At 39.4% G+C, this 27,051-nt stretch overlaps 1 protein-coding gene across 2 annotated transcripts; it reads right to left on the minus strand.

Moving 5' to 3' along the window:
• Positions 1 to 3,022: 3,022 nt before the first annotated feature.
• On the minus strand, positions 3,023 to 23,752 carry RPE65 (retinoid isomerohydrolase RPE65). Of its 2 annotated transcripts, XM_003411238.4 has the most exons (14): positions 23,742 to 23,752; positions 22,061 to 22,143; positions 20,694 to 20,844; positions 19,112 to 19,219; positions 18,883 to 19,024; positions 14,239 to 14,386; positions 12,963 to 13,044; positions 12,593 to 12,725; positions 12,029 to 12,168; positions 10,877 to 11,006; positions 5,505 to 5,619; positions 5,313 to 5,407; positions 5,095 to 5,206; positions 3,023 to 3,174 (listed from the first exon to the last, which is right to left on the minus strand). In XM_003411238.4, the coding sequence occupies exons 1-14, from the start codon at positions 23,750 to 23,752 to the stop codon at positions 3,023 to 3,025; spliced, it is 1,602 nt and encodes a 533-aa protein (XP_003411286.1). The 2 variants fall into 2 exon arrangements, with proteins under 2 accessions (XP_003411286.1, XP_064139220.1); XM_064283150.1 differs by lacking the exon at positions 19,112 to 19,219.
• Between the last annotated feature and the right edge of the window lie 3,299 nt (positions 23,753 to 27,051).

The following is a 27,051-nucleotide window of genomic DNA, read 5'->3' on the forward strand; positions in this document are numbered from 1 at the left end:
GTGTATTTTGCTATGTTTGTAAGTATATATTAAAATAAATCTGTAAGTTTATATGTAATGTTTTCCAACCCCGAAAGAGAAATAAAGATCAGATTTATAAAGATACTGATAATAAAAGACAATATTAATGAAAACTAAAAAAAAAAAAAAAGTGAGGTATTTGACTTACATCAGAACCAACCTGTACTATATTCAAGGAGCATTTTGGACCACTAATCAATATAGTACAAATTAATGAACAGTCAAAGATTTTAGTTCACCCAGGCTTGGTGACTAAACAGTGGTTGTATTTGAAATAAAATTTTAAATTGGTAGGGATATTTCAGAAGGTATCAGAAACCAAATTTTGAGGGGAAATTTCAGTTTAAGTCTCAGTACTCATTAGAAAAGTAACTTGTTTATATTCCCTAATCGTTGCTACCCTTCCTATCAGGTTGGCAAAAGAAAACACTGCATTTCCTTCCTCGGCCAGACTGTGGGATGATGGAGCAACACTGCCAGAGTTCTCAGAAGGAGGACTGCCTTTGCCGTCTGTTGGTCTTTTCTGGTTGGGAATACAGTACAGGGAGTCCATCTAGACCGTCTGCCATGAGGCAGTTATCAGTTATTAGTTAGCTTTTAATGATATTATTACCTTTTCCCCTTGGCTATGACAAATACTGGAAACCCTAGTGGAGTAGTGGTTAAGAGCTACAGCCGCTAACTAAATGGTCGGCAGTTCAAATCCACCAGGCGCTCCTTGGAAACTCTATGGGACAGTTCTACTCTGTCCTTTAGGGTCGCTGTGAGTCAGAGTCACCTCGATGGCAATGGGTTTTGTTTTTGTTTTTTTATGACAAATATAGCTTTTGCCGAAGAGTTGATTCAGATTCATAAGGTGCCTAAGATGGAAAATAAAATTCACTCAAAATAACTTATTTTAAATATAACTACTTATTAATAGGTTTATTTGTTTTAATTCAATTGATTTTTTTTCCCCTCAAAATAGATTTGTTTCCAAATGGGACATGGTTGTCTAGATTTCCCAGATTTAGAAATCTGAGTAGCAGATTCCTTTATTCATTTAATCTAAATTTTTAAGTTACCGTCTTGCATGACTTAAATGTCCCTTCTTCTGCTTTAAGTTTTTAAAGCTTACATTTTGTCTGAGGACTTGAAAAGCAGTTCCTAAGCCTTTTTGCTATACCATTAGCAATGATTATAATTGAACCTTCCAATTTTGGTGAAACAGTGTTGTCAGAACTTTATTTTAGCCAGCTCTGCCTCTCTTCCTTCTTAACACTGTGGCGATGGCCTGGGAGCAACATGCTGAGAGTAGGATTCCAAAACAGGAGATCAGGGTACACCCAGGTGTGAGACTCGGCTTCATAAAAAACGAAGAAAAGATGGCAGGGCGTGATTGGCAAGTTTATTGAGTAGCAGTTGCAGGAATTGTCTTAAATGTAGAGACTTTAAGGCTTACACTTAGTAATTATTCAGTAATTTATTTTATGCATTTTTTTTTTTTAAAGAAATGAATGAGCAGCCTTCTTTGTGGAATTATGTCCATGTCTAGAGACAAAAAAACAATGTTGTGATGTTTATCTGCAGACACACATTGCAAGTAATTCTCCGACATTTTCCCTTTCCTATCTTGAGGTTTCTGGTCCTATCTAGGAACTATCCACAAAGAAATTGAGAGGCTACATTTTAAAAAATCCACCAACCGAAAAAGACGTAAAAGACCAGTAACCAAATCTTAATAGTAGTTGAGCTGAGTTTTGTATGATTTTACTTTATAATTGCGACTTTTCTGTATTTTTAGCTCTTCTTTAAAAAGCATATGTTAATGAGTACTTATAATGAGAAAAATAAGTGAGTTTACATTTTATCTAAATAAAGAAACTAAATGGGTGATCAAGTACCTTGGTTAGGCTGTTCCTTCAAACTATTTTTACCTAGTCAAACACCAGGCTGTTCATGTTAAATACGAAATAAGAAATACATAATCCTTTGAGCATAAAATGGATACCAAAATTAAAAGATAGAATAAATTTTTTTTATGAATCTCCAGATTTTTTTGAAGCATGTAGCAAGAGAGAGAGAAATGTGATTTTTAAAACAAAAGTGGTTAAAATGTATTTATACCTGAAGATTAATGATTCAATATTTTCTCTTTTTCTTTCTTTCTCCTCAGTCAAATGATCATACAGTGCTTAAATATAATTAAACAGAAGAGGCAACAAAGTGTAACCTCCTCACGTTATCCCGTATTCTGATTTTAAGTAGCAATTATATTTGTATTTTATACTGTTCAAAAAAAATTACAGTCATTAGTATATGTACTTGCTTTGATGTTACATAAACTTTGAATATATAACTTAACTCTGAGACTTCATTTGGTTAAAAGCCCTTAGTTGATTAGACATGGGTTTTCTCATTGTAAAATCAGAAATAGTAATAATTGCCCATATTAAACGGAAATGTTAAAGTTCGCAAAGTGTGAGAATCCTTGAGCAGTTACCATGCAGCATACGGTTGTTCTTAGATGACGGTTCTTGGTTTGAGAAAAAGTTTGGTTTGACATTTAGGTCCTAAGACTTTTTGCATGATAACAACTTGACTTAGCAAAGCCACATATAAATCATTCGTAGAGGACTTTGGCTCTAAATGTTAAGAAAATAATAGTAGTAGATAGGTATCGAAAATACACTTTTATACTAGAAACAAAAAACAGTTTAGTAAGTTCATATTCAATTTCTATTTGATTGCTAAATGTATAAAAGAGTTTTTCAGTTGTGGTCTGTCTGTCTCAGAAAGAAAGCATGATTATCTAAGCATGCACCTTTTTTTTTTAAAAGGAATTGACTGCTCAACTGAGTGCTTTCTATAAAACACTGCAAAATTGGGTGCATCTGCAAGTTAAAACCATGATATACAGCAGGCTAAAATTGATCGCATACTAGATGTTATGTTTTTCTTGGTTTTGTCATCATATTTTAAAGAAATGAAACAGAAACTCCAGTGTCTTCCTAGAACATACTCAGGATTTTTTGAACAGTCCATGAAAGGTGACAGGGATGTTAATCTCCACTTCAGCCCTGGCAACTTCACTCAAGTCCTTGGCATTCAGGATCAGGAGATAAGCAGGCTTTTGTCCTGCCCCAGGGCTCACCACTATGCTCAGAACCACACCTGTTAATCAGAAGTAGATAAGGTAGAGTTGTATAAAAGCCCAGGGCCATAGATTGAATGTCATGAAAAATACAGGAGCCATTACACTGACAAATAAAGAAATCTAGATAGGAAACCATATGACTTGACATTTTGTTTTGACTTTTCTACCACCTAGCTGTGACCACTCTGAAGGGGTGTTTTAAATTCTTCATGTTCCCTAGACTATAAGCTCCAGGAAGGGACTGACCACCATGTCTGTTCTGCCCACTGTTGCATCCCAATAAACCAAAAAAGCCAAACCAATTGCCATCTAGTCAATTCTGACTTATAGTGGCCCTGTAAACAGAGTAAAACCCTGTAGGGTTTCCAAGGAGCTGCTGGTTGATTCAAAATGCTGAACTTTTGGATAGCAGCCAATGCTATAGTCTAGTACAATGACTAGTACATAGTAGGTGTTATAGATTAAATTGTATCTCCCCAAAAGTTTTGTGAAATCTAAACCCCTGTACCTGATCTTCTTTGGGAATAGGGATTCTCTTTTGTTATGTTAATTCAGCCATGTCAGACTAGGGTGGATGCTAAAACTAATCACTTCTGAGTTGTTGGTGTTGTCAGTTGCTGTCCAGTTGATTTTGACTCATGGAAACCCCTTGTTCGTAGAGTAGAACTGCTCTATAGGATTTTCAAGGCTGTGACCTTTCCAGGAGCAGATCTCCAGGCCTGTCTTCCAAGGTGCCTCTGGGTGGGTTTTAACTGTCAACCTTTTGGCTAGCAGTCGAGTGCTGAAACATTTGCTCCAATCATTTCTGAGAACTGTCTTCTGAAAAGAACAAAATAGACCCAGAGGCACACACACAGGGGGAAGAAAGATCCCAGGACCTGTCTACCAGCAAAGCCACACCAAGGATTGCTGGCAGACACCACCAGAAACTAGGAGACAGACCCACAGAAGATATCAATACAGCCAAGACCCTGATTTGGACTTTTAACCTCCAGCACTGTGAAAACATAAGTTTCTGGTCTTTAAAGTTACCCACTTGTGGTATTTTTTTGTTAGGGCAGCATTAGGTAACTAAAATTGGAGATGCTCATTGAATACTTACCTAATGCATGAATGAATGTACCTACTTCAAGAAATTGTTTTGGTAATCAAAGAAAAATGCATATTAAAGGACTTTGAAACAGTAAGGTATAGTATTTCTATAATGTCCAAGACCTAGGTACAGTCTTACTTCCTTCAAACAAAATGAGGACAAATCTTTTGCAGTTGTGACTGAATGGGCTATATATGTAAATTTGCTTAGCATGAAATGGCTCCACAATTGTGTATTTTATTCATTTTTTTCCCAAGTATTAATCTTAGAGAGCCTATCTACCTCCCTGTGCCAGATAACCAATAGAAACTAAGAATGGTGTTTTGCAATTGAGTTACTATACTATAAGCTATAACTTTGGAACCCTTTCTAGCCCAGTTTACTGAAAGAACAAACCAAGGTGAGAATCAGAAAACCACATTGTCATTCTTTTTGATGAGTTAGGATACTCAATTTTCCTCCTTGGAAATCTATTTTTTTCCAGAAATGCATCTAGATCAGGAAAGATAAAAACCTAGAACTTGTGCTGCGTTTTGTCCTCCTTCTTTCTCTCATCTGGAGCAGGCATTGATAATCCATCATAACACCAAATGGTGCCTTAGCATTTTTTCCAACTCTTCCACTCCTTTTCAGCTAGCCACTACTAATCAATGAGATCTGACCATAAAACAATACTTATTTGCTATCCACCCGTTGTTTAAATTCTACAGTGCTGTCCTCTTCAGTGGGATTAAGGGTCATTTCTGAACATTAGGGTGTTATAACCTAACTCTTCTCCTAGTGGACCAACATACAGCAGTGAGGTAAAGAGGAAATGTTCAGACACATCCACTGCTTTCATTACCATCATCTTCTTCCATGGCATCTGGGTGGGAAACAAAGATGGGTTCTGATGGGTATGAATCCGGCTCTTGCCATACCCAAGTTTCTTTAGTTTTGACGTTCAGCTTACAGAGCTGCTTGTAAGAAAGAAAAACAAACAAATAAATCAATCAATATGCTTTACTTGACCAGCATATGACTCAATATACTATGCCAATATTAGTAATATGGTTTAATTACCCTGTCTGGAACAAAGTGATTCAAGCCAAGTCCATATGCGTAAGTATAAGGTTTCCCACCATACTTCTGGTAATTGATTTGAGGAAACTCAAACGCTACAAAATAGAGCACAAACTTAGGAAAACTTAATTTGTCTCTTTGAATGGAGTCAACTGGTCCTTTCTGTGTGAGGTTTTCTCTAAATTGTCTCACCTTGGCGTGGCCCTGCAAAGAGAACCTCAGGTTCCAGCCAGATGGTTTCATCGCTGCACAGAATTGCAGTGGCAGTTGTGTTGGGGAGTGTGACTAAATTCTTGCCTGTGTCAGCCTAGGAAAAAAGATAACAGAAAGTTCAGTGAGTAGGAAAGAAAACCAAACAGCTGTAAATGCAGTCTTCTCGAGGTTTTTTTCTGGATTTCTTCATTTCTTAGGTCAACCTGCAGTTATAGTTAGGATATAGTTTGATTTTGTTTGAAAACACACACATATAGTTATGTTGTCAAAAAGAACAAGAATATAGAAAACCCACTGGACCAGATGTTTTCTAAGACCTCTTGTTACACACACACACGTACATACACAAGCACACACACGATTTTGCGGATTATCTTTGGAAAGGAATGGATACCATGAGCTCTTTCTAAAAAAACATTCATTTATTAATACTGTCAACAAATATTTGAGTACATATTTTATGCTAGACTCTATTCTAGGCATTTGAGGATGTTAGCAATGCAGATAGATATCTGCATTCAAGCAGAGAGAACAAATAGAACAAGTGTCTGAGGCAATAGGGTGCAGTCTGAGGAGCATCAAAGAAGCCAGTGTGACTGGAACCCAATGAACAAGGGGAGAAGACCAAGAGAGGAGGGCAGAGAGGCTAAAAAGCCAGATTGTACAGAGCCTCACAGGCCTTTATGAAGACTTAGCCTTTCTCTCTGAGTGAGAGATAGGAAGCCATTGGAGGGTGTTAAGCAGAGAAATATCATGTTATGACTTATTTTTAAAAAAGAATCGTTTGTTCTGTTGAGCCTACCCTCAGGAGTAGGGAGATGCAAGAGTGGAATCAGAGAAATCAATTAGATGGCTTTTTTTTTTTTTTCCGACATTCCAGTCAAAAGAAAACAGTAGTTCAGCCTAGAAGAGTAGCATTGGAATAAATGAGAAGTAGAACATAAAGCCAATAAGATTTCCTGATGGATAAGTTACAGGGCAAGGAAGGAACACGACATCAAGTGAGGAGCCAAAGGTAACTCCAAAGCATTTGATCTGAACAGCCAAAAGTTTGGTGTTGTCACAACTAAGATGGTGACTACTGCTGGTAAGGTAGGTTTTTTTGGTGGATGAAGAGAAGAAGTTGAGATTTTGTCATGGTAAGCTCTTGAGATATCTATTCGACACTCAAGTGGAGATGTGGATTTTGCAGTAGAATAAAAGAATCTTGGGGTCAAGATACAGTTGGAATTGTAAATATAGGTTGCTTTAATTTTTTTTAAAGCCTGAGTCTTTACAAAGGGACTGAGTGTACATATCAAAGAGAGGAGAACTGAGATCTGAATTCTGCTGCTTTCCAACATTAAGAGGTCTGCAAGATGAAGAATCAGTGAATGAGACTGAGAAGGTACAGCCATTAAAATAGAGGGAAAACCAAGACAGTGTGTCAAAGAGAAGGGGATGAGCAACTGTGTGTCAAATGATGCAGGTAGATCAGGTAGGGTGGGGCCTGTGAATTGACCATTGGAATGCATTGTTCTGTAATGAAACAGTTTCTATAGAGTGGTGAATTTTAAAAGCATGAATGGAGTGGATTTTAGAGAGAATGGTAGGAGGGGAATTACAGATAACTAGAAGAGACAATGTTTTTAAGGAATATTGCTGCAAAATGCAGTAGAAAAATGGACTGGTAGCTGCTAGGGCAAGAGGAGTCAAAAGAAGCTTTTGCTAAGACAGCAAAACATATCATGATGGGAGCAATCCAGTGAGAAGGACAGGGGAGTGAGGATATAGGAGAGAGAAGAATTGCTAGAATGATGTTTTTGAGTAGCTGGGAGGGGATACGATTGTCTTACTTATCTAGTGTGGCCATAGCAGAAATACCACAAGTGGATGTCTTTAACAAAGAGAAATTTATTCTCTCACTGTCTAGTAGGTTACAAGTCCAAATTTAGGGTGTCAGCTCCAGGGAAAGGCTTTCTCTCTCTGTCAGCTCTGGAGGAAGATTCCTTGTCATCAACCTTCCCCTGGTTGAGGAGCTCCTCAGGTACAGGAACCCCAGGTCTGAAAGTGCGGCTTTCTTGGTGGTATGAGGTCCCCCTCTCTTCCTGTTGGCTTGTTTCTTTTATGTCTCAAGAGATTGGCTCAAGACACTATCCAGTCTCCTAGGTTGAGTCCTGCTTCACTAACACAGCTGCCGCCCATCCTCCCTCATTAACATCATAGAGGCAGGATTTACAATGTATAGGAAAATCACACAATACCGGGAATTATGGCCCAGCCAAATTGATACACACTTTTTTGGGGGGACATAATTCAATCCACGACAGAGATTTATACATAAGTGGAGGAATTAGTTTTGGATAGGAAGATGGATTACTCAGTATACCAGTACAGATGCTTGTGGGTGAGTAGATGTGGTGGAAGGAGTCTAATTTTTTTTTTTTTTTTCTGATTTCTTTCATTTGTTTCAGGGGAACAGGAAGTTAGGGCCTTCAACGGAGTATGAGTGTAAAGGTGGTAGGTTCTAGAAGTCTGAAGAGAAAAAAAAAAAGGATCGTGTAAAATATTTAATTAGGAAAGTGGGAGAGTAAAAAAAGTTGGGAAACATAACAGTAACTTTTGTGATTATGCACTTTAAGCTAATCAACATGATTGTATGTTTTCAACACTTAAGCTCAGCTGCAAAGGTGCAAGCATGGAGTAAGTGGAGAGTTGAATTTAACTAGGGTTGTGGTTTGTCAAATGAGTTTGATAAAGTAAGAGACAGGCAAGCGAAATGAGTGTCTAGGTACATGGGTGATTATAATTACTGGTCATGGAATTTAAGTTGGATAAGGAAGAAAGGTAAGTCCTCGATGTAGTGAGAGATAGTGAGAAGGTAGCAGGTTCAATAGATTGGAGGCTCCTGGTAGGATTTGCAGCACCAAAAACAAAAAACCAAACCTGTTGCTGTCAAGTCAATTCCGACTCATAGTGACCCTACAGGACAGAGTAGAAGCTGCCCCATAAGGTTTCTAGGAGCACCTGGTGGATTCAAGCTGCCGACTTTTTGGTTAGCAGCCATAACTTGCTGTAGCAGTAGGGCAAGTGAGTTTGAAAGATAAGAAGAGGTAGTCAGAATGTGTATAATGAAATTGAAATTATTAAAGGAACACAATGATTGGTAATGGGAAGGTTGAGAGTATGAATATGGGAAGCCAGCGGCTGAGATAGAATAAAAGGAAATCTCAATCAAAGAGGTCAAAGAACTGAGAGACCAGGCTGTTGGAGGAATCACCTAAAATGTGTGTACTGAAATCAAGAAGAATACAACACAAGAGTAGAGTCAGGGAAGAGTGAGAGGAGTCTGGAGGGAGAGGGAGTGATGACTAGTAGGTGATAACAATAATATATGTATATGTACATGAGATTAAAAATTGGGGGATTATAAACACGGGGGAAGGAAAAAATTATATGGACGCAGCAAAGAGGAAAAAGGAGAAAACCTACTCCAAAAGAGTACTGTCCCTGGAGAGAGCTGCCAGGGGGACCAGTGTCCTTGAGAGGGAATCAGATTAAACAGTCAAGGTAGATGAAACATTCAGAGAAGAATATACAGAGGATTTTTTCTGATGATGAACTATGAATTCAGAGGAAATAGTGGAAGTTTTTCAGGAGTAGGGAAGGATGGGAGGTAGGGGCAAAATAGGGGAGTAGACTTTGTGAGACAGAGACTTCTTGTCAGGACTCAAGGCACTTGATAGTGATGCTGAGGAGAAGGGGTTAGTATATGTACATGTATGTACTTATTTACAGACCCATAAGAAGTACACATGTGTATGTTAAGTATATTATTTATGTGACTTAGACTGGATTGTTTTACTCTATTCTATCTTAATTTTTTTTGAGTTAAGTTTTTAATACAAGAAATCTGTAACATTATAAACTTGATAAACTCAATATATCTAAAATAAATCTTACTCCTTTTCCTCAAAGCCAGGTCCTCCTGTTCTTGTGTTTCCAACTCAGCTAATTGTACCATCATCCACTCAACTGCTCAAGAAATCTGGAAGTCATCCCGGGCACCTCCATCTCCCTTACTCCTCAGATGCAGTTAGAACCAAACTGTTGATTCTACCTCCTAAATTTCCTCAACTTTGCCCCTCCCTTTATCTCCCAGATAGATTGTCTGACCAGATAGATTGTCTGAATTCAGCCCCTAATTCTCTTTTTCTTGCGCTTTTGCATCAGTCTCCTAATAAGGCTTCTAGACTCCCCATCTTCCAACCTCTCCTCTGTGATGTTGCCAGAATGCTCCTTCTGCAACTGACCTGATCATGTCACCACACTCCCCATGTACTTAAAGAACTTCAGTGACTCCCCATCACTTACAGAACACCCAAACGCTTATAAAGCCACTTACAATATCACTCCAACCTATCTTTCCAGTCCCTCTGCCAGCAACCCATCTCCCCTATTCTCCTAGTAAACCAGCCCTAACAACTACTTTGCATTTCCATATTAAGTCTCTCTTTTGCAACTCTTCTTTGCCTTTGCCAGAGCTATCTTATCTACTTATAATATCCAACCTCCATCTGCACTCCCTTCCTCATTCTTCATAGTCCTTGCCTAAGATCAGTAGTATCTGGTTTTAAATCAGGTTTTTCCTCTACATCTGATACAAGCCTTGGCAGAAGGTTTTACATTCCATGTAGCTGTTGTTTCAGCCCTTTTTTGCGCAACTAGGGAATATATATACATATACATATATATATATGCATGAAAGTTACATTTTTGTTGACTTTGACTGGCATTACCGTCACACTAAAAATTCTTACCCTTACTCTGATATTCTAAAAAGACAGTCACTGAACACAGAGAAGAAAAAGTAGAAATCAAGAGATGATCATCTAATGCTATTAACAATTCTTTTTCTTCGGTGAGAGTTCCAGAAGATTTGTAGAAAACCAAAATAATGAGGTGATTTCTCTACATAGGTACTTTTTGATGTATCATCTCTAGGATTTCAAATGATTTAAATTATTTATGTTATTGACGGAGGATCCTAGGAATCAGCAGCTCTTCTCTATTCCCTAAGAAAGCATGTTTTTAAAGGGTTTTGTAAGTGAAAGAACAACGGATTTAGAATTTTAGAAACCGGATTTTCATCCTGGCTCTGCTGCGATTTAGCTTTTGCTAAGTCATGTCACTCTTCTGAGCTTCAGTTTCCTTGTTTGTAAAATGAGGGGGCTGGATTAGTTTATTTGTAAGGTTTCTTCAACTCTGAAATCTCAAGGCTTTACGTATAATCAATCATGAAGTATGAGAACAATTCCTGAGAGAGATGGAACAGTCTGGTTGTATCTGAAATCTCTGTGGTGGGAGGTTACCTTGTCAATATTCAAAGGAAGTACATATCTCCTGACTTCAGGTTGGGGAGCCTTCCTGGCATTTTTTTTTACCTCTTCCCAGTTCTCACGTAAATTGGCTAAATATAAGTAATTATAAACAAATTCAAATCTGCAAAAACAAAAAGTCAAACATGAGCTTAGATAGTTAAAAATAATCTTAGAGAGTTGATTCATACCTTTTAAAAGCCCAGGTACTTGCCTTTCTTTATTCCACAACCCAGAAACTGCTAATGCCCCAGGTATATTGGAGCCAAGTTCTACTACCCATGCTGGGGTGAAAAAAGAAACCTGCCTCCTGGTCATGTTTAAATCACAGTAGCCTTAACTGCTTCCTGGTCTGCTTCTTTGTTACCATTCTGTCTGTGTCTTCAGAAGCTACTGTCTTTTTAATAACTTGGCTAGTTTGAAAAAAGTGTGTCTTTTTCTCTTAATCAAAGAGTGGGCTTCGATGCCTCCCAGTAATCTTACCAGGTTTCAGTTCATGGTTGGTAAAGCAGAAGGTCAGTGAAAATGAGGGCAACACTCATTCAGATAGGTTGACACAATAGTCACAGTAATGGACTGAAATGTACCAACAATCATGAAGATGGCACAGGGCTGTCAACATTTGGTTTTGTTACACGTAAGTTCGCCAGGAGTTGTCACTGACTCAATAGCAACTGACAACAACAACAAATTTAAATGAACTTATCAGGTGACCAAAACACTACCATCGAGGCCATTCTGACTCACAGTGACTTCAGCGTGTCAGAGTAGAATTCGTGTGCCATAGAATTTTCAATGGCTCATTTTTCAAAAGGAGATTGCCAGGCCTTTCTTCTCAGGTGCCTCTGAGTGGACTCAAACCTCCAATCTTTCAGTTAGTAGCTGAGCATGTTAACCATTTGTACCACCCAGGTCACAGAAAATTTTATTTTTAGGTCTGGTTCGTGGGCCCGATCAGTTTTCAACCATTAACCAAAGTTTTGATGTTCAGTTTGTGTTTCTGATTGTCTAAACTCTCTACTGCTTTTTCAGTTATATTTTGAGTTTAGCATCCCTAGCACTTTTGTAGATGTAATTCAGATTAAATATTGTGAGCATTTTTAGGAGCAATTGAGGAGATAACATTTATCCAGTGCCCTTTCTTACCCTTTCCAGCAACAGAGATCCACAATCAGAAATCCATTGTCTTCATAGGTGTTGATGTGATGGAAGAGGTTAAAAGAAGAAGTCCTATATTTATTATTGAGGTACTTTCTTCTCTTCTTGTCAGCAATATGAAGCCAAACCTTGAAAAGTGACAAAAATATTTGGATGCATTAAAAAAAAAAAAGTGTACATTATGAAACACACCTTCTTCAAAATCACAAACCTGACACATAAATATAAGACTTGTTGTCAGATGCTGTCAAGTTGGGCCTCAATTCAGAGTGACCCCATGCACAACAGGATCAGGCCATTATAGTCAGTAGGGTTTTCATTGGCTGATTTTTTGGAAGTAGGTTGCCAGGCCTTTCTTCCTAGTCTGTCTTAGTCTGGAAGCTCCACTGAAACCTGTTCAGCATCATAGCAACACTTGAGCCTCCATTAACAGGCAGGTGATAGGTGGTGGTTGCACTTGAGCTGCATTGGCCAGGAATCAAATCTGGGTCTCCTGCACGGAAGGTGAGAACTCTACCACTGAAGCACCTTTGCCCCTCATATAAGACTTACCCCCATTGTTTCATTGGACTCGAAACAATCCATATAGTTGGCTCCCCAAAGACTCCATGAAGAAAGAAACTTGAACAGGTTAATTTTGACTGGTGTCTCCACAAACACAATATAGTTGGGAGTCAAACCAAAACTGTTCAAAAACACAAATGGCCTTGTGAATGCGAAAGGCTGATTCTCAAGCCACAAAGACAAATGTACACAGAGGTATGCTCAATTACATGAATCAACAGTGCCTCCATAAAATCAATTACATTTAAATTTAGTTTTCTGCAAGAAAATGCTATCATCAGGATTGGTATCAAAGGTAAGCAAAGCAGATCTTTAAATTTCAGTTTTCCTGAAGATTCATAGCAGGCCTTCAAGTTACCTATGGACGTAAGATGGCTTGAATCGGTCACTGCAGGGGAATTGTACAACGACCTCTGACTTGCTTATTGGATCTTGCTTGTCTGAAATAAAGTGGGTTTAAAAGGCTTTCGAACAGCCTTTTTTAAGTTTTTTTTTTTTTTTTTTTAATACAGAGCATTTAGAACAGTAAAGAAATACATTTTCAGATCTTGACTTTTGTCCAGAGCTTATTTTCATTTTCTCAGTCATTGGAATTTCTTAACAAAATTTCACTTGAAGCTACAATCACCCAGGATAATCCAAATAGTGGCAAATTTGGAAAAGTGTACCCAAACAGGGTCGTGGCAGGCAGGATACAGTGGAGTCACATCTTAAAACAACCAGAGGTGAGTTAGGCAAAGATTGAGTAGAGTCAAAATGCCCTTTAAAATTCCTTAAATTGCCTACAAAGTATAGTATGCATGGTGTAGCGTCACTTGCCCTGTACGGAAATTCTTATGCACATTAAAGTCTGTTTTACTACTAAGTCAGTGGTCTTCAAACCTTGTATACATCAGAATCACATGAAGGACTTGTTGAAACACAGATGGCAGCCCCCACCCCCAAAGTTTCTCATTCAGTCTGTCTGAGGTGGGGCCCAGCGTCTGCATTTCTAACAAGTTCCCAGGTGATGCCGACGTTGCTAGGCCAGCATACTAAACAAAAATCTGTATGCATTCAAGTAATTCTATCATCCAGATGGTTATCCAATCTGGCAGTTCACAAGGGATAAGTGGAGAATTCTAAAGGGTGTTCTCCTTTCTGTTTTAATATCCTGTATCTATAGTTTTAATGTGAGCTAAGAGATATGTTTGTTGTGAGAACTGAATACACACAAATAAATACTGGTACACTCGTATATGTGTGTATGTTATTATGCATACACAGACATTTGTTTAATGAATTTAATTTTGCCTGCCGCGTAAGTACTCAAGAAAAGTTTGCTCGATTTGAGTCTAAATCATACGTGATCAAACCCACATATACACTAAGTATTTCAAAAGTTTTAGAGTAAATATTGGAATCTGTTTTCAAGCTGTCATTTCCTACCAAGGTGTTCCCTAAACTACTATCACTGTTGAGCCTTTGGACACTGGTCTCCTAGTAGGGCAGGGTCGAGGGCCGCACTTCTGAAGTCTGAGAGTAATTTGTGCATATAACGCTATCCTGATATTCTGACCTGACATCCTGTATTTCCAGAAACTTTGTCACAATATAAATACTTGTTTAAGAAGAGCCATGACTGGTAAACTGACCTGCTTGCAGTGGAGGAATCTTTACAATGTTGTAGGCAATTGAAAAATTCTTCCCAAAACAATTACCAATGTTGTAAACGGTTCCATCACTTTCGATGTGGGGGTGAGCAGTGGCTCCATTGACTGAGACATAGTTGCAAAGATCAACCTGTGGAAGGAGAGTGAATGTCGACCATATTAAGAGAAAGGTGCTTATACTATACCTTTGGCCCCTAGGTCTGCCCCTACTCCCACCAACTCACCCAACGTGTACTTCCCCCTCCTTTGTGTCTTTCTGAGACCTGTACATTTTCAAGTTCTGTCTGAATCTCACCTCATGAAGAGCTCTCCTTTGGCCCCCATCCTGACCCCTCACACCTCTGAAGTACTGGAGCTCTATCTCTTTGATCTTGACTGAGTTCTTCATCTGATGTTTACGATGCGCTGCTTCAGTTAATTGTCTGTTTGCATATGCAGTTTTGTCCTCAAACAATGACAAATTTGAGGATTGGGTCTTTGTTAACACTCCCCTTACTGTACTAGATTGAATTGTATGAAAATTTTGGTATTCAATCATTTTGTGATTTACAAAAATAAAATAAAAAGCAATTTCGCATTAAAAAAAAAAGAAAAAAAAACCCACTGCTGTTTTGCCATTGGATCCATTCCCACTCATAGTGACCCTAGAGGATAGAGTAGAATTGCCCCGTAGGGCTTCCAAGGAGCAGCTGGTGGATTTGAACTGCTAACCTTTTGATTAGCAGCCAAACACTTAACCACTGTTCCATCAGGGCTCCTCCTAAATACTAAGTCCACTATCTTGCACATAGTGCTAATTTGTAGCTAAAAGGGACCTCAGGATTCACCTATTATAGAAAGTCTTAAACTAAAACAGACTTCAAGGGAACCATGAATCTCAGGGAATTAAATGCAAAAAGTTTTTGAAGAGAAGATTCAGTGCTTTAATTTAATTTGGAGTCTTATAAGAAGTACAGAACAATAAATCTCATGCCAACCTCTTAGTTTGTAGAAGAAGCAATTGAGGTCCTGAGGAGTCAAATGACTTGTTCAAGAATACAGGACCACACGCTGGCAAGATCAGCACTAGAATTTCTACCCAGGGCCTGCTCAATAAATTTTGATTGAAAGAATAATTAACAAATTATATATTTGTCTCAATGGCATAGCTTTTTTTTTTTTTATATTTGTCTAACCAAAAGTCTGTCTGATTAAAAGAATAATTTTTAAAGCAAAGGAAGTTTTTAGCACTCTTATTTAAATTATAGGCAAGGCATTCATTCATTCAATCAATTGCTAAGTACTCAGTGAGCTTTAGTATGTGCCAGGCACTGTGCTAGCAGCTAGGAAAATGGAGATGAGCCTTGCTTACAAGAACTTTAGCCTAGGCTTGTGCTGCTCAATATGGTAGCCACTAACCACATGTAGCAATTTAAATATAAATTAATTATAATTAGGTAAAACTTCAAATTAATTTTCTCAATTGCATTAGCCACTGAGAATACCACTTAACTACAACAAAAACAAACCTGTTGCTGTGGAGTTGATTCTAACTCATGGAGACTCCATATGTTATGGAGTACAACTGCTCCATAGGGTTTTCTTGGTACTATGGAAGCAGATCACCAGGCCTTTCTTCTATAGTGCCACTGGGTGCATTCAAATTGCCAATCTTTGGGTTAGTAGTCAAGCACAAACCATTTGTGCCACCCAGGCATCCAACAGCACTTAGACAATGCGTATATATAGCATTCTATCATTACAAGACATTCTCGTGCACAGTGCTGTTTTAGAGTATTAAGCTGGTAGACAGTGTGGTGAGTACAAAGCAATATCTGTAGAGAAAGGCCATCTAATCCAGACTGGGGGGTTAGGCAGGGCTTCCTGTGGGCAATGATTCCAACTAAAAGATGATTAGCGTTATCCAGGTGGAGAAGGATATCAGTGTGTTCTAGGGAGTGGGAATCCTAAGGTAAAGGTGTAGAGTTGTAAAATAGCATACCCTACTTGGGGATCACCAACAGTTCAATGTGGCTTCCATGAAGCGTGTGTGTGGAAGAAGGCAGAACCAGAGAGAGTAACCCATTCAATTTTCATTTTAGAAAAAAAATGTTTCCGATGCATTAAGAAAGTTGTATGTAAGGGGAATTGTGGTGGCAGCAAAAGTACTGGTTAGGAGGCTATTTCAATAATGGTAAAAAAAAAAAAAAAAAACTCCAATTTTTTAAAGCTACATTTATACTTGAATTCAGAGTCCCTGGGTGGTGCGACCGTTTAACGCACTTGGCTATTAAGCAAAAGCTTGGAGGTTCGAGGCCACTCAGCAGAGCCTCAGAAGAAAGGCCTGATGTCTACTTTTGAAAAATCAGCCACTGAAAACTCTACGGAACATAGTTCTACTCTGGCACACTTGGGGTCGCCATGAGTTGGAATCGACTTGATGGCAATTGGTTGGTATGTAAAGTCAGGGTGTGGTGCTGCTCACAATGAATGCTTACTGTTAGACTATTCTGGAGTTACAGCATAAATTTTCAAAATTAAAATACCAATACCATAGGAATTGGAATACAGATTCATTATCAGTGTCAAATGAATGGTTTAGAAACCAAGCTTCAATTCTTCCCTAATGGATTGCTGAAGGATCTACCCACACACTTGCCTGTGGTTATACACATACATCAAAACCAAGAAAGGGCCATTGAGAGTATGTCAAGCCTTAACAATCTGTTGAGAATTATAAATCAGCTTGTGATATTAAGAGATTCGGCACTGGAATCTTTTTTTTTTTTTCTTTCTTTCTATTCCTGTTGTTTTTGTTGCTATGCACAACTGAGTCAATTCTGACTCATGGAGACCCCATAATGACCCTAATACCTGTCACTCAACTGTAGTTCTAGTCTTCATTCCCACGTATATAGTTGCTCAGCTAACCCTTGTCTCTTTTCCCCTCACATATAGCTTACACATGGCTTCCAGGTTAATCTTCCTAAAGTAGAGCTCTGTTTAAACCACTTCTCTGAGCAAAAACCTACAGTAACTTCCCATTAGCTAAACAAATTTATCCCAAAATTTTAGCCTATGTCAAGCTATTGACTTCATCCTACCTTGTGTCCCACTACTCCCCTAACTCTAGATCACTAATTCTCAACTGGAGGTGATATTGTGCCCAGTGAGAGATTTGGAAATGTGGGAATATTTTCCCTGTATAAAATGATTGAGGACACGACAGGTATTTACTGGATACAGCCAGGTATGCAACACCTCTGCAATGTGTGGGACAGCCACTATGATGAGCACCCCCTTTGAGAAATACTGCAAATCTGAACAAAAGAGATTATTCTTTTATTTCCATTAGCATATCCTCTATTTTCCTACCTCTATTGCTTTGATCATGTTACTCCCTCCATAAAAACCCAAGACCCATGGCTGTCAAGTTGGTTCTGATTCATAGTGACCCTATAAAAAAGACCCTATAGGACAGAGTAAAATGGCCCCACAGAGGTTTCAAGGAGCGCCAGGTGGATTTGAACTGCCGACTTTTTGGTTAGCAGCCATAGCACTCAACCCTATGCCACCAGGATTTATGCTCCCTCTGTATGGAATGCCCTTTCCCAGAATTTACTGAAGTCATACCTCCCCTTTAAGTTCCAGCTCAAATACAAGCCCTTTGAACTTTCCTTGATCTGCCCCACTTCACATCCCCCCAACTACTGCTGGAAGATATCTTTTTTCTTTTCTGTGCTTTCATAGAAAGTTTTCCTTCTCTTAAAGGACCCATCGTATTCTGTCTTGTATCATAGTTAAGTTGTTATCTTGTTTCATTTCTCCATCTAGATGCTAGGCTCCTTGAAAGCAACGACCATGCCTTGCCAATAGTTACTTCTTGATTAATGTTGGTTGATAATATGGATCCCTTAAAAGAAATGCTGCCATGAGATTGCCTAAGGTTTCAGCACTAGTAAAAATAGCAAATAGAAAAAAGAAAAAAAAAAAAAAACCCTAAATTTCTAATTTTTAAACTACGTTTGTATGTGAAATCCCTTTCTAATATGCTGATGTTTTTCTCTATGAGATTTCATTTAACATATATTTTTATTTTTAATAAGAAGCGTCTACAAGAAAGGGTAAAATTGGTGTAACATACTTGCTTAGGACCATTAGTTGCAAGATTTTTGGCATTAATAATAATAGTTACAACTTTCTGAGCACCCACTATGTGCTGAGTACTGTGCTAGCCTACAAAAGGCATGAAAGGCAGGGGCCACGCTGGCTTACTCATTGATGTACCTCTCGGGTCTAGCGTAAGTTCTGATACAGGAAAAGCACCAAGTATTTGAGGGATGAGTGAATGAATACATTAGGCATTTTATATAGCATTCCTTCAACCCATATAATAAATGCTTAAAATAATTTTTCCTCCCCCATTTCATAGATGAAGAAACAAAGCCTGTCCTGTGTCACATACCCACTGCCACTGCCGTCACATAGCTAGTAGTTAATGGCAAAACTAGGATTTGAACCTTGATCTGTCTGGCTCTCATGTTTTGTTTGTTTTTTTTTTTTTTCCCAACAAGTTGCACAGTTGAGTTCATTCTGAATTCCAAATTCTATGTTCCTAAGCGATATCACCTGAGCGATGTGTCCTACCTGCTTAATTGTTTCCAGGGTCTCTGGATTAATCTTTGTAATGAAGTTGGTCTCTGTGCAGGCATAGTAATCTTCCCCCACTGGGTAGATATTAACAAGGGCATTGTCGGTAACCTCCACTCCTTTAAAGTAAGAAAAAAACCTGCAGAAGCAAATGAATTTTTCAGTCCAATAGCTTTCAAACCATGAGAGAAAAAGGGTAAATAATATGCAGTTTCATTTCAGTAACCTGGAAAATATATTCTTGCAGGGATCTGGGAAAGCGCAGGTGCCAAATTCCGTTATGACGATTCTGTTCTCGGTCATGGCCCGTACGTAAGCATCAGTGCGGATGAACCTGAAGGACATTGAGACGTGAGAAAAGGTAATAGGCCTGAACAATCAGAAGAGTCGTGTGGAGCTTAGAATGGTCATTCTGTGCATCCTTATTGGAATCAGACATCCACAGCATGAAGAATGAAGAGTACTATCCGGCCACTTTCTTGGGGTGACCAAAGGAGAAAGGGACGATGTGCCATGACCTGAAATTTTATTATGTCTTAAAACTTCACAATGACAAATGAGGAAACTGAGGCTCCGAAAAGCTAAGTGATTGGCATACATGGCTGAGCTGAAAGCCATACCTCCTAGCATGCATCCTCCATCGCAGGTCCAAATAGGACCTCTGACTTCCTGTAGCACATAATTTGTTAACCTACACTCCCTTTGGAAATACGGGATACGGTGTGCTGAATTATGTTCTGTTTAATCTTCCCTCTGTTCCTCTTGTATTTCTCTTCAATTATAAAAGTTATTTTGCTGCTTATTGAAATAGATATTCTCGAATTCAATCTCTTGTACTGGCAGACCTCCTGAAACATATCCCAAACTAAATGCCGTAAATTGCCTAGGCTTTCTCATGTGACGAGCCAATTCAAATCTGAGGCACTTTCACTGTTAAGCCATTAGAAGGTGGGTGAAACCTTTGCCTGACCTCCAAAATATGCTCTCGTAGCTAAATTTTTGCTTGACCAAAGTATTATATGATCTGTATCTAGCCTCTTACACTCCAACATATCCTGTTCAGTTCAAACTTCCATATACCCTTCCTTTTGATGTCTCTTCAAAATACCTGGTTCAACAAAACGACTAACAGACCTGACTACTAAAGCATAAGACAAACTCTTTATAGTGGTGTTAATGGGAGCTTCCTGGAGTGATGGCTTAGCCCTTCAAGCCTCTAAGCAATACCTCTCATTTTAGAAAGTTTCTCTTCCTTGCATCTCTATGCCACACTTGGTTATTTCTTCCTTTGTGGCACACTTCCCTCCTTCCCAGTGGCCTTTCTGACTATGAGAAAGGAAAGGAATCAAAACAGCCAATGGTCTAATAATAATAATAAAAGCAACATCAATAACAATAACTATAATTACTACTGAATGCCTCCTCTGTGCTAGACATTGTGTTCTCATTTAATCCTTGTAATGAACCTACAAAGTAGACTTTATTATTCCTCCCATTTTACAGAGGTCAAAATCAAGAACTAGAGGCTGACATCTTGCCAAAGTTCACCCTCCCGGGCAAGTGGTGTCTGGTGGACATAGGACTTGAAGCCAGGCATATTGGACCCCAAAGCTCTAGTTTTTAGCTTCTTTATCCTATATTATGGCTGCTAGGTTTCCTAGTAGACCCACTGGCCCAGGTAGCTTCTGAGAGAGAAAAGGGCACATAGGTTCCCTCTTGGGTTCAGGAGGTTGAAAAGCACTTGGGAGGAGGAGACAAGCTAGACTCCCTCCCCCCAGGAGAAGGAGCTAGACCTCGTGGTTCTTTACCTTCTATGGTATGTTACATGTCCTTCCTTAAAGTCAAACTTGTGCAGGAGGGCTTGCCCATCAAACAGGTGGTAAAATGGCTCAGATCCAACTTCAAAAAGACCTGGCCCACATCGTAGGAGACTGCCGGTGAGCCAGAGGGGGATTCTGCCTATGATAAAGGTGAGAAACAGAGCGCTGCTTTTCACTTCTGCCCTTCAGCACTAACTGAAAGGTTGGAGGTTCAAGTCCACCCAGAGACACCTTGGAAAAAAGGCCTGGTGATCTAACTTCTGAAAAATCAGTCGTTAAAAGGTCTGTGGAGCACAGTTCTACTCTGATGCACATGAATCACTCTGAGTTCAAGTCAACTTGATTGCAGTTGAAAATTTTAACTGGTTGGGCTGGGAGAAAGTGGGTGATTATTTTAGCAGCCTGACTGGGCAGCCTCTTCTTTATAAAACTGCCAGAGAGTGATTTTCCTTTGCAGTTCTTATGCTGGACAGCACTTTGCAAATGCCTGCTGACTTATCTTTTCTTCACTAGGATACCAAATGGCGGAAATGTAGCAATGCTTCAGGGTTGGGATAAAGGTCTGGAAGAAGAGAAGGAAAGCCATCTTTACGGGAATAGGATTCTCCACCTAACAGATTTCCCTAGATACAACTACATCTGCCTTTTTGTCATCGCACTTTAAAGAAGAATTTAAAGTTTTTTAATGTATTTTGGTTGGATGAGGGGTAGAAGAACGTTGTATGGGTCACATGGTGTCTTTGAATAATGATAATGAAGGTAATAATAACTACCCTGTATTGTTGAATTTGTGTCAGATACTGGGTGAGTCATTCTATTTTCTCACTTAATTTTTACATCATCTTTACGAGGTAAAATTTGGTTTTTGGTAAGTGAGGGTATTAAAGCTCAGAAAGTTTAAGCAACTTGTAGAATTCGCAGCGCATAAAACAATAGAACAACGATCGACACCTATGTCTGCCTGACTCCAAAACCAAGACTCCTACAATTTAATGGAGATGAAACCCAACACCCTGTAAAGCACCCAGATGCTTGTCACCGGGCCATTATTAAGACACTGCCAGGACACATATTTATAAAGCATTTACTTTGTGCCAGGCACAGGCAGTCAATGATGACAAAGATGTAGTCCCAGTCTTCAAGGAATTCCAGTCAGGCAGCATTTTATACATTAGAGAAATGAAGAAAAGATAAAGGAGAGGATTGGGTTCTTGGTTTAAAAGTCCAAGGCCCCAGATTCCCCTCCTTGTATCCCACACTGTGTACCAGTACTGAGAAATGCCAGTGACTGAGGAGCCAGAGAAAACAGAGCTCGAAAGAAAAGAGAAAATGGCTTCAAGGTGGGAGAGACTCACCTGTAACATGAGCTGTTAGCGGCGAGGAAAGTTCCTCCACAGTCTCGAACAGTTTCTTGTAACCACCAGCAGGATGCTCTACTCTAAAATAGTCAGGAAGAAGCCCATGTCGATATTTAAAGAAATCCAGGGAGACAGAGGCAGAGATCCAGGAGACCGTGCTCTCTGGCTCGGTGTCAACACCCCACTGCCAGTCTAGCCTCGGCTAGGAGGTACTTGGTGCTAAGGTATGATGGCAACATCCTCAGGTATGAAAGTGGGGCCCCAGCTCAGAGCTCCTTCTTTGATGTCAGGGGAAATGACCTCTCTTAATGTCAGTGGTCATAGTGGACTTAATCGTACCCTCTACAGTTTTCCCATATTTCTGAAGACAAATCAACTAACCTTGCTGCTATCACTTCTCTTCTGGAACTTTGAATCTTCCCACAGAGTTATCCTGCTCTACCCCTATTCTCGGGGCCCTAGTGGTACAACAGTTAAGTGCTTGGCTGCTAACTGAAAGGTCAGTGGTTTGAATTCACCAGCTGCTCTGCAGGAGAAAAGAACCTGCGACCTGCTCCCATAAAGATTTCAGCCTAGGAAACCCTATGGAGCAGTTTTACTCTGTTCTGTGGGGTTGCTTAGAGCCCTGGTGGTGCAGTGGTTAAGAGCTTTGCTGCCAACAGAAAGGTTAACAGTTCAAATACACCAGTCATTCTTTGGAAACCCCAGGGGGAAGATCTATTCTGGCCTACAGGGTGGCTCTGAGTTGGGATCAACTTGATGGCAATAGGTATTTGGTTATGGGATTGCTTTGAGTTGGAATTGACTGGATGGTAAACCACCGGCACCAAAACAATGTCCCTACTTTCACCTCACTGCATCATTGCTTCTCTTGTCTCACAGAAAGGATCATACTTCTCCTTCCTACACGTTGGAGAACAACAGCTTTGCAGGGTTGGAAACTCATCCTTGGTTATTCATCTGTATTATACCACCATCTCTACTTATTGTCTCGTTTCTCCACTAACCTTCAAGAGCTACAGTATATATATATATATATATATCTGTAAAATATTCAGATCAGTAGATTCAGCTTCCGTCTTTTTTCTCACCTCCTGCCACCTTCAGCTGCACTTTTATAGCTTCTCAGAGTGAGCACTCTGATCACACTCCTTAATTATAATGTTGTTGTTGTGTGCCATTGAGTAAACACTTACTATATGCCACATGCCATACACCATACGAAGAATTTGCATGCTATTAGCTCATTTAAACTTCACAAAGACATAATAGGGTAGGTACTGTTGTTATACTCATTCTATATGTGGAAAAAAAAAAAATTGCCCAAAGTCACACAGCTAGGAAACGGCCAGATAAGAAGTGGAACCGAAGTCTGCCTAACTGAAACCCCCATAGTTATAACTGCTTTCAAGCCTCATAGTTATAACTGCTTTCAAGTTATAACTGCTTTCAAGCCTCGTTCTAAGTTACACAAATTCAATGTAATTTAGTCCTGAATTCTAGATATTTGCTTCAATTTGTAAATGGAAAGAACCCGCCACCCCCCCCGCCACAACCCCGCCTCAAGACCAAAGGGCCTTCCCTAATCAGGTCATCAGTCAATGCCTTCACTTCAGGAGCTCTTGAAATAGTCCATTTATCATCCAAAAAAAAAAAAAAATTTCCCAGAGACACTTACTGGATGGACATTTTCTCTCTGTGGAGAACAGGCACCAACTGCAGAATAAGGAAGCAAGCCCTCAGCCTGGCACTTTATAGGGCCTCTAAAACCCCCTGAAAGGAGTTAAGGCTTTGTGTACCCTCCCCTGCCCCCTCAGCTGAGAGAGGGAGAACAGAAGTGGCTTTCAATTCCCAGACCATCCTGATGTTTGACCATTATTTGGGCTTGCCGTTCCCATAACAATTTTTTGACAGTTTTCCAGAGACCTCAATCCTTCCCAAGGAGAATGAGAAGTGGATTAGAAGAAAGGGGCTGTGAGGGAGTGGCCAGCGTCAGGCCTCAGCTGATCCGGATCACAGTACTGAAACCTGGCACCATTCTCTGGTTCCCACCTCCCTCTACCACCTTTGTGCCCTCTCCCCATCTTTATTCATTTATTCATTCACTCGTTAAAAAAAAATTCATTACACATCATCTATGGACCAGACACATATGGGCACTACCCCTGTCTTTACAGATCTTATAACTCTGCAAGGGTAACAGGAAACTAACAAGCTCTTCCATAAAAGTTGATTAGTGCTAAAGTTGGAGAAGCACGGAGTACTGTGGAGTGCACGTTGTGGCCTCCTAACCTTCTCTGGTCACCTTTATAGGCCCCATTCAGTGCCTAAATCACTCCAACCAGGCTGAGAACCTTAGCTGTGTCCTTTTGATTTGCTGAGGATGGAAATCTTTTCATATCCTTGCTTGTCATTAATACCTGCCTAGACTCCAATTCATCTTCCAGCATATTGGTGTGTGTTCTGCACTCAGAGAGTATATAGCACTGTTTTATTACTTTTTCTACATTTTAATTAAGCTCCAACTGTGTTCCAGCATAAACTTGATAGAAAAGCAAACAAGCAATACGCTTTTAAAAATAAGACATGGAAAGGTTGAAAGTAAAATAATGGAACAATATGTGCTTACCATGTGCTAACCAAAAGGCAGCTATGGCAGCTATACTAATATAAATCGAAATAGACCGTAAAACATCGTTAGGGATAATCATCATATAACGACAAAAGTTTATATTCACCTGGAAGATCCCAAATTCTTATGCACCTAAATTCATAGCCACAAAGTAGATAGAGCAGAAATTATTAGGGTTACATCGATAAATCAAAGATCCATCATTAATGTGAGAGATTTCAACATACACATACACACACGTCTTTCATTTATCGACATAGGTCAAGAATATTAGTAAATATATAGAAGCACATGCAGTAAAAATCTATGTATACAGTGCTCTGGGAATACATCCTTATGTCTAGCTTTTTCCCCAGTAGTAAAGAGTAAATACCATCATTTAACTAATTTTTATCAAATTTTTTTTTTGCTAAGGTATGGTATTTCATTTTCTGTCCTCTTCAACAAAACTGAGTAACAATTAGCCCTAACACTCCCCAAGATGGAAGACTGGAGCTTATTTTCCCAGCCTGACTTGCAATAAGGGCATAGTCATGTGACCTGGGCTCTGCCAATCAGAAGAGGCAATGGCAGAAGTCTAGTGGTAGCACTCAGTGTCCAGCATCAGCAATGTCAATGCTCATCCAAGTCAGCAGTAGTGTATCCACAGCAGACCTTCTACCTTTTATGCTAGGGCATTATTATTGGCTGAGTAAACTCCATTCCCTATCCGTTAGCCATCCTAGAGATTCAGTTTTCTACCTAATATGTAAAATATTTATACTTCATTTTAATTGGCTATATACATATATAATTATTATTTTTTTCCCCTAGTAAGAACACTGTCTCTATAAAATGATGGAAGTGAAGGATACTGTAGTAGCACCTAGGAGGAACAGCCACACTTCTATTTGGAAGTCCCAGAAAGATTCTTTGAGGAAGTATCTAAGCTGAGATATGAAGGGTATATAAAAGTTAATCAGACAAAGGACAGGGAAAAGAGGGGGAAGAAGAGTGTTTAGGCACATCTTATGGAAAGTCTGGAGGTAGGAGTAAAGTGGGGAAATATCAAGAGGAGGTTAAACTAGAGATAATCATGGAGCAGACTTGGCAGGGTCTTCTAAACTGTGTAAGGAAATCAAGACCTACATCATGAGAACAGAGGTGATTCACTGAAATGTTTTATTCAGAAGAATGACATGATCCAATCTGCATTTTTTTGAGACCACTGTAATTACATTGTGGATAAAATACTGGAAATTTGGGAAAGATAAGTTAGGGGAAGGACCAGAGACTGAGCAAGCGAAGACAGCGTGATGTAGGAAGAATTCACTGAGTGATGAGCATTAATGGTCAGATTCAAGAGATGTTTCAGAGAATGGCTCATTGGACTCTGTGACTGGTGGATGAGTTGGGCAAATAAGGGGCAGAAAAAAGGTTTCTGCTTGAGGTATGGTGGAATTCATTGAGATGGCACGTGCTATGGAAATATGTGTGTGCGTGTGGTGTTTCAGGGATGTAGAGAGAATGAATTCTGATTTTAATATATTTATTAAAGAAAGCAATCACTGGGGCTGTAATAGTCTGAAGTCTTCATAGGGTGGTAGAGTGAGTGAGAATTTGAAGGAAGAACTGGGTGTGGACGCAGAAAAGATGAAGAGGACATTTCTGGTGAATGGTGCACAGTGAGAGGAGTCAGGAGAATGGGCTCTTTGGGAGGCAAATGTTAGAAGGACTTTCTGTCTCCTACCATCTTTGTTGGATTTCAGGAGCTATGACCCTGTTGTAATACTAGCACACTGTCAGTCCATATACTCTATGAAAATAAGGATCCAGCTAGTTTTCTTCACTCTCATCTCCCATTATATGGGGCCCAAAGGAAAAGGTTTGGTGGAAGCTAATTTTTTTTTTTTTTTAAGTGCTAGAAAGCCTACACTAGCTGAGTGACAGAGCATTAACAAACTGCATTTTCTGTTGAAGATCACTTCCTGGGAGACAAAACCCCAATATTATTGGTGCCTAAGACTCCCTTTTCTTAGTTATGCTTGTGCTGCCTTTGTTGTTCTGGGCCCGTAGCCACAGTTCAAAAACAGGAACTAGTTTTAGGGACTTTTGCATTTTGTTTTGGATCTTTGGTAGCCTTTACTTTTCAAACTATATAGACCCTATAAGGCTGTCAGATCCTTAGGGGATATTTCTTTTAAAAGTACAAAGCATGGTACTTCATTCCTAGAAGGCTTGCAGGCTCATGGACCATGGAGCCCTCACGTTAGCATGCTTAATTTAAGTCAGGATGAAAACTAATTACTGTGCACGAACCTCACTGAATGCCAGGTTCCTCAGGTATAAAGCAAGGAAAATGTGCAATAGCTTATTT

The sequence above is a fragment of the Loxodonta africana genome, chromosome 3 (genome assembly GCF_030014295.1).
Source record: "Loxodonta africana isolate mLoxAfr1 chromosome 3, mLoxAfr1.hap2, whole genome shotgun sequence".
NCBI classification, from domain to species: Eukaryota; Metazoa; Chordata; class Mammalia; order Proboscidea; family Elephantidae; genus Loxodonta; species Loxodonta africana.

Bases quoted from the DNA above. Each gene is read 5' to 3' on its own strand.
- RPE65 (XM_003411238.4), bottom strand. The intron at 5,408-5,504 runs GTGAGACAATTT...TCTATTTTGTAG, and splicing joins CTTTGCAGGGCCACGCCAAG to CGTTTGAGTTTCCTCAAATC. The intron at 5,207-5,312 runs GTAATTAAACCA...TCTTACAAGCAG, and splicing joins ATCACTTTGTTCCAGACAGG to CTCTGTAAGCTGAACGTCAA.